General features: G+C 50.9%; 1 protein-coding gene across 1 annotated transcript in view; it reads right to left on the bottom strand.

Annotated features, from left to right (window-relative positions):
• The window catches only part of KCNH4 (potassium voltage-gated channel subfamily H member 4), a 55890-nt gene extending 45682 nt beyond the window's left edge, over positions 1–10208 (bottom strand). Inside the window, exon 1 of the mRNA XM_044444614.1 lies at positions 10133–10208. Coding sequence (XP_044300549.1) covers positions 10133–10208 — 76 coding nt within the window. The remainder of the gene's footprint in view (positions 1–10132) is intronic.
• Between the last annotated feature and the right edge of the window lie 4876 nt (positions 10209–15084).

Raw genomic sequence — 15084 nt, 5'->3', positions numbered from 1 at the left:
TTAAGGAGATGAAACAATCTTGTAGGGTGTGATTAGGGAAGCATGGATTTTAGCCCTGTGGACGGGAGAAAAGCAGGATGGCTGGAGAAGAAAAAGGGTGAGCAAGAGAATGAGACTGAGCAGAAGGTGGGTCAACTGGTGGTGGTGATGGGGAACAGCAGCTGACTCCAGTGCGCTAGCTGAGGATGAGACAGAGGACCATGTCCTACTGCAATTAGATAATTTTATACTCTGGTCATCATGTCCTTACAGGAGGGGCACCTCTTCTGATGGAAATAATGCATTACTTCAAACTGTAATAAACCCATGCAGGGGTATTGGAAGCCCTTCCTGCTTATCCTGCTAAGCAGGGCCCTGGGCATCTGCTGCCAAGTTCTGCTCTAATGGCAGCACTGTGGCCATCAAGATATAAAATCGGGTGACGCATCTGTCTAGCCCCACTCCACCCTTGGATTCTGCACTGTAACCAAAACTGTAGCAAATCTCTGAGACTGCCAGAGACCAGAATCTCGTGGGATGCCCTAGAAAAAGGAAGACTTGTCAGCCCCCACTTGGCACAATTTATTTTTGCTCCTTAGCTGCATGACTTCGCCTCTCCACGCAAAATAGGTTTCTACCACAAGATATACACACTGCAACCTTCCCGCTTCTGGCTCCCAGTCCCTGTTTTGATTAGATGTTTTCCACAGTGTTGATCAGGATGTTGCCACCTTGCGGGCAGGCAGAATGCCAAGATGGACAGATGGCCTTCAGTGCAGAAGGTGCCAAAGAAGACATTTGGGCTAGGATTTCCTCCTAGCAAGGTCAAAGCTTTGCCCTAAATGGGACCCAGGTCCATGTCCACGAAAAGAGTCAAGGATCGTTAACTGGATGCGGTAATTGTGGGTCACAGCCCCAACACACAGGTGGGATTGCTTGTCCATTCCTTCCGGACCAATGCAAACATATATACATTCCATGTCAATCACAACTAGCACTGAAACAAATAGGAAAGGCAGGGAAGCTTGAGCAAAAAAAAATTTCACCCTCCATGCAATTGTACCCCCCATGCAGTTGATTGTCCCCCCCCCCAAGTGGGAGGAGGGGAATTTTGATTTCCTGCATGAGACATTAAAATGTCTTGATCCAGTTTAGAGCAAGGCAGTCAATCAGCAAGTACTGACACCTGTGACATACTTCACCATGTTCTGATAGCTCTGATGGAAGTAACTAGTCCTGTTACCATCTTCCCAGTGCTTATTTTGAGCTAGGACTCAGCTCTACATCTTGCTCTGCATTGGCACCCTCCCTTGGGGGTTGTGACATCATAATTAGGCCTCAGTGCATGTACAAAGGACACTTTCCTCCTTGCTGGCCATCTGCAAGGAAGGATGGGTTGGAAGGGTATGACTGGAGCCGCAGCATTCCCTTCATCAGGGAGCAGACCTGGATTTGAAGCGGGCAGCCTCTGTGCCCCACTGAGCATGATTCCAGTTTTTGGTCTTTCCTCCAGCTTTGACTGGAGCGCTTTCCCATCACAGTACCCCACAGAGAGTGAACATGCAGCTAGCCCCATACTTCTGGACTACAACTCCCATCATGCCTCACGATTGGCTGCAGTGGCTAGAGGTGATGGGAGTTGCGTCTACCAGCACCAGGAGTGCAACACATGTTCCCCACCCCTGTCCCCCCACCCCAATTGGAGTTTAACTCTCGGTCACCTCAGGTCACGGCTTGGATTAACTTGGGAGAGGCGAGTGAATGAGCGTGTGTATGTCAAAAAATAGTTTACATCTGTAGCTAAGTCCAGTTTTTGGCTTCTAGGATGCAGGATTAGGGGGCTGCTTAGATGGCAGTGTATTAAAATGTGCACTCTCCATGGTCCTGAGCAGTGCACACACTCTTTCCGCCCCCCCCCCCCCACGCTAGAACGACCGCCTGTAAGCTGCACTCCCTGGGAGAACACACACCAACTTTCAGACTGAGTATCAGCAAACAGCAGCTCATCCGAGGAGCCTCCCAGTGGTCTCAAAGCGTGATTTGGGAGCGGTCCAAAAGTTGCTTTATCAGAGCAGATCTGTTCAAATCCCACATCTTTATTCAAGCTGCATCCTCAGCAGTAATAAGGCACTGGGAAGGGCAAACAGGGAAGAAGCAGCCAAATTCAGTCTCAGCTGGGGCAGGAGATACTAGCGTTCTCACCCCTTACAACCAGGCACCTCCACATAGTAAAATACACTTTTTTTATGCTAGGAGCTTGTGGGATCCCTGCGGCAAAGGCTCAAATTGCTTAACAGAAGGCTGGGGAGCAGATGGATCAGAATCTACCAGTAGATCCCTTGGTGATTTACAGTAGAGTGGCAAACTGTTCTTACCCCTGCTTGTTACACAATAGCAAAACCAAAATGACCCCCTCCACCCAACTAAATTATATGGCTGAGATGGGGGAAACTCAGGATAGGATTTCGGGGTGGAAGGATGGTGAGCTCCACTCAATTTTGCCACTCAAGCAACAACCAGACACCGATTTCTAGCTGCTGAATTAAATCTAGCTGTACCTCTTCTGTGCTTTGCTCTGGCTGGTGAATCTTGGAATTCTAATCAAACCCCAGAGTAGGCCTGAAGTCTGTCCACTCCTCCTTAAGCCACAGGACCGACAGCAGTCAAGGCTCAGGCTTCCCCCACGTGTGGATTTTGATTCCGTTGGGAGCACTGAAGAGGAGGAGTGCGGTAAGTTGCTCACAGCTCACAGCTGCTTGGGGTGCGGCTAAGCAGCAGAATAGGCAGAGTGTTGAGAAGAGGGACAAAGGGGGCACAAAGATGGGCGGGTTTCATAGCTGGGGAAGGCTCAGTGAAACAGTTGGAAATTCGTGGGGAAGCAACCACGTGATACCAAAAGTGACAATCGGATGGAAATGCACTGGTATAAATATATTTCACATGTAGTGCAGGTGATCATGGGGTTGCCCTGGATCACTAGCTGTTCAAGAGGGATAAGTGTGATGCCACTGCAAAAAAGGCAAATGTGATTTTGGGCTATATTACTAGAACTATGATTTCCAGGTGACAGGAAGGAATCGTTCCATTTTGCACTAGTCAGGCCTCAGCTGCACGATTGCGTCCATTTCTAGGGATTGAACTTAGAAATGGACACAATAGTCGAAGTTGAAGGCAAACTGTAGACAAACTGACACTGGCTCAGAGGAGATCAGTGAGGCTAATCAGGTATGGAAAGAAGTCCTGTGAGGCTTCTAGGATGGAACTGGGTATGTTCAAGGCAAGGAAGGGGATAGCACCATTCTTTAAATATCAAGAGGGCTTCCACACAGAAGAGGGCAAAGACTTGTTCCCTGTTGCCCCAGAGGGCAAGACTAGATCAATTGGGCTTAAGTTGCAGGAGGGCATATTTGGGGAAAACATTAGGAGAGAGTTCTTGATGAGAGTAGTTTGGCAATGGAAGCAATTACCTTGAGGGGTGCTGGGCTCTGCCTTGAGAGACAGGGGTCTTCAAGCAGAAGGTGGACAATTATCTAACTCTGGCTTCCTGCATTGAGAAGAGGTTTGGACTAGACAGCCCACAAGATGTCCTCCAACTACGAGTCTATTCCAAATTAGACCATTAGCTTATCTATTTGAAGTATTATGCACAATGACTGCAAGCTGCTCCCCAGAGTTCTTTCATGGTCTCCAGGGCATGGGCCAGATGTGTTTAGCCTCACCTCTGGAAACATAACCTGTCATAAGTACAGGTTAGGAGACAAGTGGCTGGAGAGCAGCACTTGTGAAAGGGACCTCGGGGTGCTGGTTGACTGCAGGCTAAACATGAGTCAGCAGTGTGATGCGGTGGTCAAGAGGTTGAATGCCACCCTTGGTTGCATAGCCAGAAGTGTGGCTTCTAGATCAAGAGAGGTATTACTACCACTCTACATTACTCTAGTGCGCCCGCAACTGGAGTATTGTGTTCAGTTTTGGGCCCCTCATTACAGAAAGGATATAGTCAGGTTGGAGTCAGTGCAGCGTAGGGCCACAAGGTTGGTGGCCGGTTTGCAGGGGATGCCGTATGAGGCCAGACTGAGGGAACTGGGTCTTTTCAGCCTGGAGAAGAGGAGACTCCGAGGGGATCTGTTGGCGACATACAGGTATATGAGGGAGTGTCACACAGAGGTGGGTAGAGACCTGTTCTCCCCTGCAGAGCAGGGCAGGATGTGCTCCAACGGAGCAAAGCTCAGGGAGCCAAGGTTCAATTTGGATGCCAGGAAGCACTTCCTGACAGTTAGGACCCCGAGGGTGTCGAATGGGCTTCCCCGGGAGGTGGTTGAAGCCCCATCAGTGAGGGTGTTCAAGGATAGGCTAGATTATCCTTGAACACCCTTGAATAGATTCCCCATTGCTTGTAAAGCACATAGTAGACAAGTCATGAGCAGAGCCAGCAGAAGCCAGGGGTCAGACTAGATGGCCCAGGAGACCCCTTCTGTCTTGCTCTGTTTCTGTTTCTATGTAAGCCAGATTGCTTGACTTCTTGTATTGTAAAAGGTAGACCTTTGGTCACATTTGTCCCATCACAGTAACACAAAAGTTCAACTCTGCGAACTCTCCATATTTGTAACACAGAAATAGTCTCACTTTTCCTATTTCCATTCTCCTACGATTCCACCGAGTGATGAAAAGTTCCATGGAATGTGTAAGTTTGCACAATTTATACCTACCTAGATGGCACAAGGACTTAAAGTTACCCACTTTGCACAACACAGTCTTTAAGACTCACATCGTTGTGGCTGCTACCAACTACGGAACTACCTAAGATGGACAGGAATCAGGCTCAGAGATTCAAGTCAGCCAGCCTCCAGAACAGGATTGGCCATGAGGACATAAGGTTACTGTGATGCAGATAATCCCAACAGCAGCCATTCATGTGGGAGGCAATGAAGGATGTGAATTGAAAATCCAAAGCAATTGAGCCAAGGGATGAATGAGCTTTACAAGCAATGGGGAATCATGGCTCTGTAGATTTCATGTTAATCTCCTGGTTAAGCGCCTCCTGTAACATGCTGCAGTCAAGCAGGATCCATGAAAGGGTTTCCCAGTTAGAGTCAGAATAGGGGCTTCAGAGTCCTGACTTTCCTCCCCTTTTGCTGTAACCACTGGATAGCACTGCCTGCACAAGGAGCTGCCCTTGTTAGAATTCACTATACATTAGTCCCCTTCTGGAAGGGACCTGGCTGCTAAGCCATGCTTGCTTCCAAAACTGACTCTATGTCTACCTCATTCTGTTGTCCTAGAAGTCCTTGCCAAGGTCTGAGAGTGCTGCCTTTTGACATCAATTTGTGTGAGCACCAGTCTCTTATTTGATCCATCAGTCCCACCCACTTTGGAATTTATTTTCAAGCCTTTACCCAAATGGATGGGGTGTATGATGGATACTCCTGTGCATGTGCAAAGTCCTATTGCCAGTCAGTATCCATCAAGCTAAAAACCTCCATGACAAAGAAGATGTGGTTTCTAAAGCAGGTGGGACATTGAAACTCTTTTATTGAAACTTCCCCTTGGAACTTCCCCTTGGAACTTCCCCTGCCTAAACAGCAGGCTGGAATAAACACCTAGAGTCTGAAGAGAGTATTGGACTGTGCCAAGGATTTGGGATGGAGCACCTTTCTTGTGTGAAGGACGCAAGAAGTCCCAACCAAGGCACAAGGAAGACCCGTACAATGAGTTTGGGAGCTGTCCACGGTTCTGAATTGAGACCTTTTACTACCCTATGAGTTTGTCTAATTTCTGTTCCATACATGGCAATGGGTCTACCCAAAATAGAAATAACACTGGATACGGACCTAACTGAGAAGAACCCAGACTCCTTTGGTGGCATGGGTGAGGGCAAAAATCTCTCTAGATAATCAAGGAACCTACGAATACAGTCCTACCCTGTAAATACAAGACACCCTTAAATCCAGACAAAGTGCCTGTTCTGTTTAATTCAGATGTACGTGAGTGACAGCACCCCCTTCCTTCAAAATTCAGCAGGAACTTCTCCCTTGCTCCAGAGGAGAGCTCTGGCAGTTACAGAGAGTTGAATGGAAGGGAAGAGTAACATGTTTCATTATGAAAGCTCTTCCCAGACATCCCCCAAAAGAAAATGCCAAATGAGTTTTCATTGATCTTTCTGGAAGCATTTAAATCCTCACCCCCTACCTTGGAATCCTCTTAAGAGAAAATCCTTGAGCCACAATATGGCATTTTAGTTGTGTGTGTTTTTTAAAAACATGATTGCTACACCTTCTTTCCCCACCCATGAATCCTTTTCCCAGCAGGACAAAGCAGGTGGCTAAAAGAGTGGTGGTGGGGGGGGGGGGGGGAGAGATTGAGAGAAAGAGAGAGTGATCAGGCTGGGTTTATTTTGAACCAAGACCTCAGCACCAGAGACTATGCCGGAGATCAGAAAAAAAGATAATATATGAATTAACAATAAAGGAGAGTCAGAATGCACTTGAAACATCACAGCATCCCATATACCTGGGATAAGAGAGTGGTGCTTTCACATCATTAGCCTAACACAAGGCTTGCTAGAGCCAGTCCAAGCCACATTAGCAGGCAATAATTTCCTTGATGCCGCTCATAAGGAATAAGTGCATTGATTGGAGCCTCACTGAAATGAACTGGGGCATCTCTTGATTCTTACAACAGCCCTGCAAAGGAGGTTAGTTTTTTAAATCCCCATATTGGAAATGCTGGTGTGTGTGAAACAGAGCAGTGTCCTGCCTAGGAGGCTACCTAAAATATTCATGGCAGAGGTGAGATTTGAATCAATGACTCCCTGTTGCACAGCACTGTCTTTTAGCCACAGTCCTGCATCTCTGGGAAGTTCTCCTAGATCACCTCTCCTAAGAGCTAGAATGACAAAGCGGTTAGAGTACTGGACCAGAACTGGACAGATCGTGGTTTAAATCCTTCCCTTGGCCATGAAGTTCAGGAGTCTGGTAACATTAGATTCTGGATGTTTGGCCCAAGGCCTCCCTGCTGCAGCTCACCACACCCCTTCTACACATGCCTGAGATGCCAGTTATTGGTTCTCACAACATGATAGGTTGCATTGGTTTAGAAACCAGGGGTGGCTGGCGAGGTTGTCTGAACCCTGCTTATGAGAAAATCATGTTGTGCGAACCCAGTCACTGGTCAGATTCACACAATCACCCCCATGTAAACTGGTGATGCAGCACATGATTTGCGTAATGTTCTCATGTTTTGCAGGTTGCCGTGTCACCTGAACCCAGCAGCAAGATGAGTGGTGGGGATGCTTTCCACACCCCTTCAGGGTAACTAGGCAGATTGTGTGATGTTTAACCAGCTCACATGCGGGTGGGAAAAAAGCCGCCATGCCTACTTTTCCCCAGGGTGATGCCATGACTATGTATTACCCCATTTACTTCAATGTGTGGAAAAGCAGCCTCCTTGTATTCCCTCCTGTTCATAGAAACACAGACACAGAGCAAGTCAGAAGGGGTCTCCCGGGCCATCTAGTCTGACCCCCGGCTCCGCTCACGACATGCCCACCATGTGCATGTCCAGCCTATCCTTGAACACCCTCACTGATGGGGCCTCAGCTCCCTCCCATGGAAGCCCATTCCATACCCTTGGGGTTCTAACTGTCAGGAAGTACTTCCTGGCATCAAAATTGAACCTTGGCTCCCTGTTTATTTTACTAATTGGGACCTGAGAAACCCACACCAAATCCCTTCTCCGATGGCATCTCTGCAGCCACGATGCTCACTTGGTCTCTTTGGACCAGTAACCTAACCTACCTCACAGGACTGTTGTGAGGATAAAGTAGAGCAGGGTATAAAGCGAATGAAAGAAAGAAAACTGATATTAGAAGCTGCCTAAGGAGAATGGCCTCCAAGGCAACAGGGATTGTGCCTAGCAGTTCTGTTAGGGTTGGGATTTAGGGCTCCATTCTGTGGCATGTACAAGAAAGCCCCAAACACAGTAGGCACATTGTGATGTAGGTGAACTGTAATACACATTTCCATCTAAAATGTAGTTCCCCATAAAATAATTAAGTCCAGAATCTAAAATTACCCGACTGCACCACTGATTATGAAGCTCTTGTTCAGTCAGATGTGTGCAGGAGTCCCTGACAGAGCTCAGGAGAGTCCAAGATGCCTGGTTTATATCCTGATGCCTTTAAGAGCTCCCAAACCTCATAACTCAAGGCACTTGCCTCATCTTGCTCCTAGGGATTCAGGGAGAGAAAGAACCCCCAAATCTCAGAGGCACACACGTTCCTAAAGTTTCTGCAAACAAGTAATATGTGTAAGTTATAGGCCCTTGTTTCACCATCAAGTTATGTGATTTTTTAAAAGTATAACAAATGGAAGGAAGGAAGGAAGGAAGGATAGCACTCTGTCCCAAGGAGCTTACAACTTAAATTTTCTGTACAAAGGGAAACAATGCAGAGAGGGGAGGGGAGAGAGGAAGGGGAGATCCAGGATAACAAAGGGGATCGTTAAGTCCAGAAGGCTGAGGTGTTTTACCAGGATTCCCTATTAGGGAGGGAAAGCCCTCTGGCGAGTGTAAGAGGCACTCTTCATATTCCTGTTTCACATGTTTACAGGCTGCCAGAAGGCCATGAGCCATGTGTTTGGCCTGGGTGCCCCCAGTCCACCTCCGGCACTAAGGGGCGGCGGGGGGGGGGGGGGAGACAGCATGTAGGAGTGATTCTCTTGGTGCCCCTCTTTTCCCAGCCTAGCTGCACTTCTGGCAGTCTGCAGTTGGGAGAAAGGACCCTCCAAACACCTTCTTCCCCACGCACCCTCTTCCCGCAGAAAATTTCTGATGAAGGTGCATACACTTCACTCACTTCAAAGTGCAGGGAGCCAGTCCTCTTGAATTCAGTGATCCAACTAGTGTGCATATTTGTACACCCACACACCTGTGCACACAAACACGTATAGGGGGCAGCCCAGCACCTGACCCCCCATGCTGTGAATTGGCTTTCCAAACAGTGGCACCCTCCGAGCAGGGCTTTGGGCAGGTGCAAAGGGAATTCCTCCCCTGGGAGACCCAGCAGGATGTGCGCACCACGTTTGGAAGCAAGTGAGGCCATGGACCTTTCCATCCGAAGAGCCCCATGAAGACCACTGAAAGCAGCGTCCAAAACTACCGACCTGAAGGGGGGGGGGTCCTGGCGAAGTCCCCGTAGGAGAGAAGCCGAAGGTCTCAGAGCTTCTCCCCGTGACGGCTGGCCTAGAAAGCCTGCTCGCCCACCCCAGTCCCTCTCGCCCCTTCGCACTGGGCTCGACTGGGGAGGCGCACGGGATGACTCCAAGCGCTTCCTCCTCCCCCGCGACTCCTAAAGTAACTGCGCGATGGCGGAAAGATCAGCGTCTGTGGCGCATCGAGACCTCAAAGGAGGGGGAGGGCTCCGCGAAAAGACTCGCCACCCGCGGAGAGGGGGTGCGTGCTCGGCTCCAGAGACCTTGAGTTGCTCAGTCCCTGGGTGCTGGAGGTCGGGCAACGAGAGGGGTCGGACTCTCCGCCATCCCCTGCCCGATATCGGTTGCCGGTGCTGCTTGCAGAAACACAAAGAGCGGCTCTCTCTTCCTCTCTTGACTCTTTGTTAACTCCAGGGATGGCGGGGGGGGGGGGGCGGGAAAAAAAAGGGAGGGGGGGGGGGGGGGGGGGGGGGCAGAGAAGCAGTGTGGGGGTGTGAGGGTGGGGGGGTCCTTTTATTGTTCTGGTCCTGGGGCAGGTACCACGCATCTGCTCCCCCCTCCCAGGCGGGATCTCCCCCTCCCTCCACCGGCGCTGATTTAGGACTTTCGACCACCTCCTCGTCGCCACCGAAAGAGAAGTGGGGGTGCAGGGAAGGGTAAAGCACCGTGACAGCTCCTCTGCGTTGCTAATGTCTCACTCTAGCCCAGGACCCGAGCGCCCATCCCCGGGGCGTCAGGGCGCGTCCCTCTAGGTGGAGTTTTAACTTTAGCACAACGAGGGAGGGAGCGAGCGAGCGAGCGAGGGAGGGGCTCTGGCTGCGAGACACGGGAGGATTCTCCCTGCACGACTTTTACGCGATCCTCCGCGAACTCGAGGGGCCAAGCGCGCGCTCCTCCTCGCCTCCCAACCCGGGTCGAGACCCGCTCCCGCCGCGCCCGAGACTTACGTGTCCCATCGAACCTGTTGGCGATGTTGTCCAGGAAGGTGTTCTGCGGAGCCAGCAAGCCTTTCATCACCGGCATGGCGGCGGCGGCGGCGGCGGCGGCGCACCATCCGCGCCCCCCGCCCCCTCCCCCGCGCCGCCGCCCGCCCGCCCCCCTCCCTCCCCCCCCGCGGGGAGGGTGCGCGCCTGGGCGCCGGGGCGGGGGTCTAGGCGTCGCCGCGCCGCGGCTCGGGCAGCGCGGTGCGCGGCATCTCAGCCCGGGCTAGGCGAGGAGGGCGGCGGGGAGCGGCTCCGCCTGCGCATCTCCCTCGCTCCCTGCTCTCATTGCGCTCCCAGCTAATCCCAGCCGTACAATTAGCACCGAGCGGCGCGGGTGGGGGGAGAGGAGGGATCTAGAGGGATCCCGCCCCAATCCCGCCGCTCGCTCGCTCGCTCGCAGGAGAGGCGCCCGACCCGCCGCTCTTCGAGTGTGTCCCAGGCTGCACACACCTCGTGCAAGGGATGCGGAGAAATCCTGCGCGAGGGGTGCACGCCTTCGCACGCTCGCACGCACCCAGCGTTAACCGCTTAGTCGCTCGCTCGAGTAACCCGCTGGGGCCGTTTGCAAAGACGAGATCCTACAGCAATAGAGAAGGATCAAGCAGCGTCCTTGCGAGGGAGGCACGATCCCTGCGTTCACTTGTGCGGGAGTAAGAGCCTCTTGCTTTGACTCAGTGGGCCTTCCTGCTATGCGGCAGGGGTAGGATCACACCGTAAACAGCCTGGGAGTCCAAACGGCATTTTCCTCCTGGCCAGAAGAGAAGGAGGCTGGTGCTAGGAGGGGCTCTCCAAGGCAGAGCCGCACAAAGAAGGAAAGCGTGAGATCATCACAGCCCCCTTGGAGGGGAGCTCGAAAGATGCCCAACAGTGGCATGGAAACAGCAGGCATTCTCTCAGCTGTTGGGCCCTAACTCACCAAACACTTAGAGCTTTGCCAATTCCTTAGCCTTTAAAATAAAAACTCTTCTTTGGTTTTGCTATAACCCTTCAGGGACAGGATTCCTCTGCTTAGCTGGACCCATCATTTCCTTTTCCTTCCCAGTTGTCACTTTCCCTGCAGTGCTGTGTGGCTTTGTTCACCAACGAGAGACACCTTTCTCGGGGCCAGAAGTTGCTTTTGGAAGCGCTCTCGCTGCTTCTGACACGCACACAATGGACGGCTGTGCGCAGCCACCAGCCGACAGAAAAGGAGGCAAAACGTAAAGGCCTCACTCCCTGTGTCCGCTGCAGCTCTCAGAATCCGCAGCACTGTTGGAAAGTTGGCAAAGAAAGACCCTTCCACAGCACTGAGAGGCAGCTTGAGGGAGTGGGCACTTTTTAAGGAGAACAAGGACCTGCTGCATACCACCTTCCCTGTCATATTTTGGACCCCATGTGATCATTTTTAATTATGAAATTTTGTTGAAATCATGAAACAGAACAAATGATGTTAGAACACACTGCCTCTTGCAATTTAAATGTACAGCAGGCCTTTGAACTTCCCTCCTTCTTCACAGGCACCCCTCCCATCTCCACCCCCAAGATACTTGACAAAGCTGGCATTGAATAGATGGCCTTTTGTTGCCATGCCGTCCAGCTCAATTATTCTCTCCTCCAGCCCAGTCACTGCCCAGTGCGAGGCCACTGGGAAAGCAGATAGATAAGAAGACTCTTCATGCAGGGCAGGGCGTTCTGCATCTCCCTTGGCCGAGGCCAACAAGTCGACCATCAAGTTGACACGATTGTGTCAGAAGGCAGAGCTGAACTTTGGAGATGCAACCTAAGGGGGTTCTAAGCCCAAGAAGAATTGGAACTTCAGCTGAGACACAACCCAGCTCTTATTGTAGGGTTCATCCTCCAAGTATTGAAATGAGAGTGCTTCTGAACATGGGCAGAATTCTTTTTTCCTCAGAATGCAAGGATGGGTTCGATACCCTTGGGGGAGAGATAGGCCACATGCTGGAGGTCCGCAACAACCTCCATGGGGGCACCCTTCTTCTTTCTCTTTCCTGTTTCCATCCCACAGACTACCAGGGGACAGAGAAACTGCTCTTGCCAGAGGCCTGAACTTGCAAAAGGTGCTTCTCTCCATGCATTCACACCCCTGTTCCTTCCTCTGCCCCATCCATTATAGCCCTCTTTCTTCCATCCTTGCCAGACATCTGAAAAGAAGGCTTGGGCTCTTTATTCCCCTTCCACCCTCCGTTTGCTCCCCCATTTAGGATCCTCTCCCCATGCCTTGTCTCCCTCTGAAGCCATCCCCACTGAATAAAATGAGGGTGAAGGCTGCACACATTCTTGTTCAAATGCGACGAAGCGCTAGCCTGAATAAATCCCAGATTTGCGGTGCCATGTGTCTGGTGCGGCTTTCAAGCAAGTTTGATCCGCAGCTCCATTCCTGTTAGAAATTGGAAACTTCTCCCTTTGCAAGAGAGTATCGTGTGTGCATGGAGTTGGTGGGCATGCTAGGAGAAACAGAAGCCTTCTAGGTGGGGGTCATTTAGATTCACGCGGAGCCTCATAGGCACCAGCACCGTAAGGAAGCACACGCACAAAGCGTTATTGTCGTAAAGAGTCTTTGGCACAGCTGGGGTTACGCATTCCAGATGAGGCTTTCTAATGACCAGCCAAGCTGACAACATCTGAGCATCTCTTTTGGAAGATGAAGCCTTAACAGCACACAAAAGAATCGCCCACACAAAGAGATCGCGAACAGCCGGAGCTTCCAGCTTTGTTTGCCAACACCGTCCTCTGGCGGCCGACCAGCGCTAAGTCCGCGTAGTTGCTGAAACGCTGAGGGAGCCGCAAAGCCCCAGTCACCTGGTGAGACATTTGATGGATGGATGGACGGTGGAAACATCTGTTTAATAGATACCCAGAGATGGGATCACGCTTCTAGTTTGCCAGGGCACGCAGCAGCCAATTTCAGAGCAACCAAGGCGATTAAAATGGAAGCTCCCAGGGCGGGAGGAGCACACATATCTGGCCTGAGACAGGTAGCAATGGGGAGAAAGCTCAGGTGGCAATGAGGGAGAAACCTCAGAAGTATGGGATGCTTTGCAGCTGCTGAGGAATTAGAGAGTCTTATTTGAAGAGCCTAACTCTTTTGCCTTATTGACTGCATCTGGTCATAGATTGCACTTTCTTATGGAGCAGGTGGGCAACTGGAGACCTGAAGGCTAACTGTGCCCAGAAAAGTATTTCTGTGTGGACCTCAGCTCATGAGCAGTGGCATGGCAGAACCAAGCCCCACAGGGGAACAGCACCAGCCCTTTTTTCCCACAAGGATGCTGACATCGTTTGCCTCCCTGCTCTAATTCTGCTTCCTTCGGAGTTTAGCAGCAATCCTCAGTGTTTGGGAGGAATGATTTTCTCCAGTGACAATGCAAAGTTTGCACTGTATTTGCAAATGTATTGTGCAAACTTTGCAAAAGTTTACAAAGTATTTTGGACTGGCTTGGTTTTGAATGGGCAAAAGAGACCCATTCGTTCAACTTATTCCTCACAAAGAGCTGCTCCTGATGGAAATGAAAACTTGCCGAATAGACTGGCTGATCCAGATCAGAGCTGGTTTGGGCTAATGCAGTGGCCCAGATGTTTGGGATCCCCTTGGGGTTTCGCCAGGAGGACTATCTGGCTGACCACCTGCATTTTAAAAAGGACCCTGACCCCACTGCTCACAAACTTGAAACTAGCAGTTCTTCTGCTGCTTTCTTTGCAACGGGAAGCCTCACATACGCCCCCTCAACCTCGCCTGCACAAGCAAGGTGCAGAGGAATACCGGGGTAGTAATCAGAGGGAAGCTAAAGGGCTTGTGTTCTTCCCAGAGATGAAGGGGCTCCAGAACCCTCTGCCTCAGCCTCGGCTGGCTTAGAGATGAAACCGTTGGTGAAGCCCATTTTGCTGGGCGTCCTGCTCCATTCAAAACAGCTCAGTGCTTGTGTTACAGCAGGGGTGGAGAGACTCAGGCATATGGACCTCATGCGGCTCCTGCAGGGCTTCCAGCAAGGAGGGCTTTCTTCCTTCCCTGCTACCTGTGCTTTGGGACTGGAGAGGAGCAGGGCCCAGCGTGGGACTTTCTGCAGGTGCCGAGCGCTGCTCCCATCTCAGCACGACTGACCATGTTGGGCTCCACAGGCACGGGAGCAGCTTCACATTTGGCCAGCAGCCACATCATACTCCTTCCAGCTCCATGAAAGGCCTTCTCATTTCCCCAGGAATTGCAGTCTCTGCCATTTTGCACCCCTTTGGTTTACATCTCTGTACTGCTGCTAGGTTTCACTGCGGTTTTATTTTATGTTTTAAAAATACACTGTGTTGGATTGCATATGCTATGTTTTTAACTGAGGTGAACCACCTAGAGTGCATCAGTGACTGGGCAATATAAAAAGGTAGTGAATCATCCTGGCAGGGGATGATGGGACATGTGGTCCAACAAATCCAGAGGGTGGGGGGACTGGGAGCCAGAGTACTGCTACCACTCTGGAATGATGGGGTGAGAGACAAATGCATGGCGTGTAGGGGTTGCAATGTGTATTGGCCATGATGACAAAATTAAACTCCCCTGTGCAGAGGTGGGTGCCAGCGGTGGTGTCCTGCTTGCTTCCTGGGAGACTTTAAGGGAAGAGAATCTTGGACTTTGCTTGACCTCAGAAGGGAATTCCTTGGTTCTTCATGTAACAGCCTATCACACACAGACATGACAAGTTGACTATGAAACACAATAGCTGTTTTATTGGGCAAAGACCAGAAGGGGAGGTGATGAAAGACATTTGAAAAGAGCTATTTACACAAGGGGAGATAATGCACCACTCTGCCTCCAGCACAGCCCTAGCACCTGGCTGGTGCTTCAAAGGCAACCGGCAGCCATGACGAAAGGAAGTGGATCGGCCTTGTTGTGAGGACTCTTCGAAATGGTTTCTTTGCGTGGGCACAGC

The sequence above is a fragment of the Varanus komodoensis genome, unplaced genomic scaffold (assembly GCF_004798865.1).
Source record: "Varanus komodoensis strain SLA01 unplaced genomic scaffold, ASM479886v1 scaffold45, whole genome shotgun sequence".
NCBI classification, from domain to species: domain Eukaryota; kingdom Metazoa; phylum Chordata; class Lepidosauria; order Squamata; family Varanidae; genus Varanus; species Varanus komodoensis.
The sequence above is the reverse complement of the archived record's forward strand: the minus strand, read 5'-3'. Positions and strand labels throughout refer to the sequence as shown.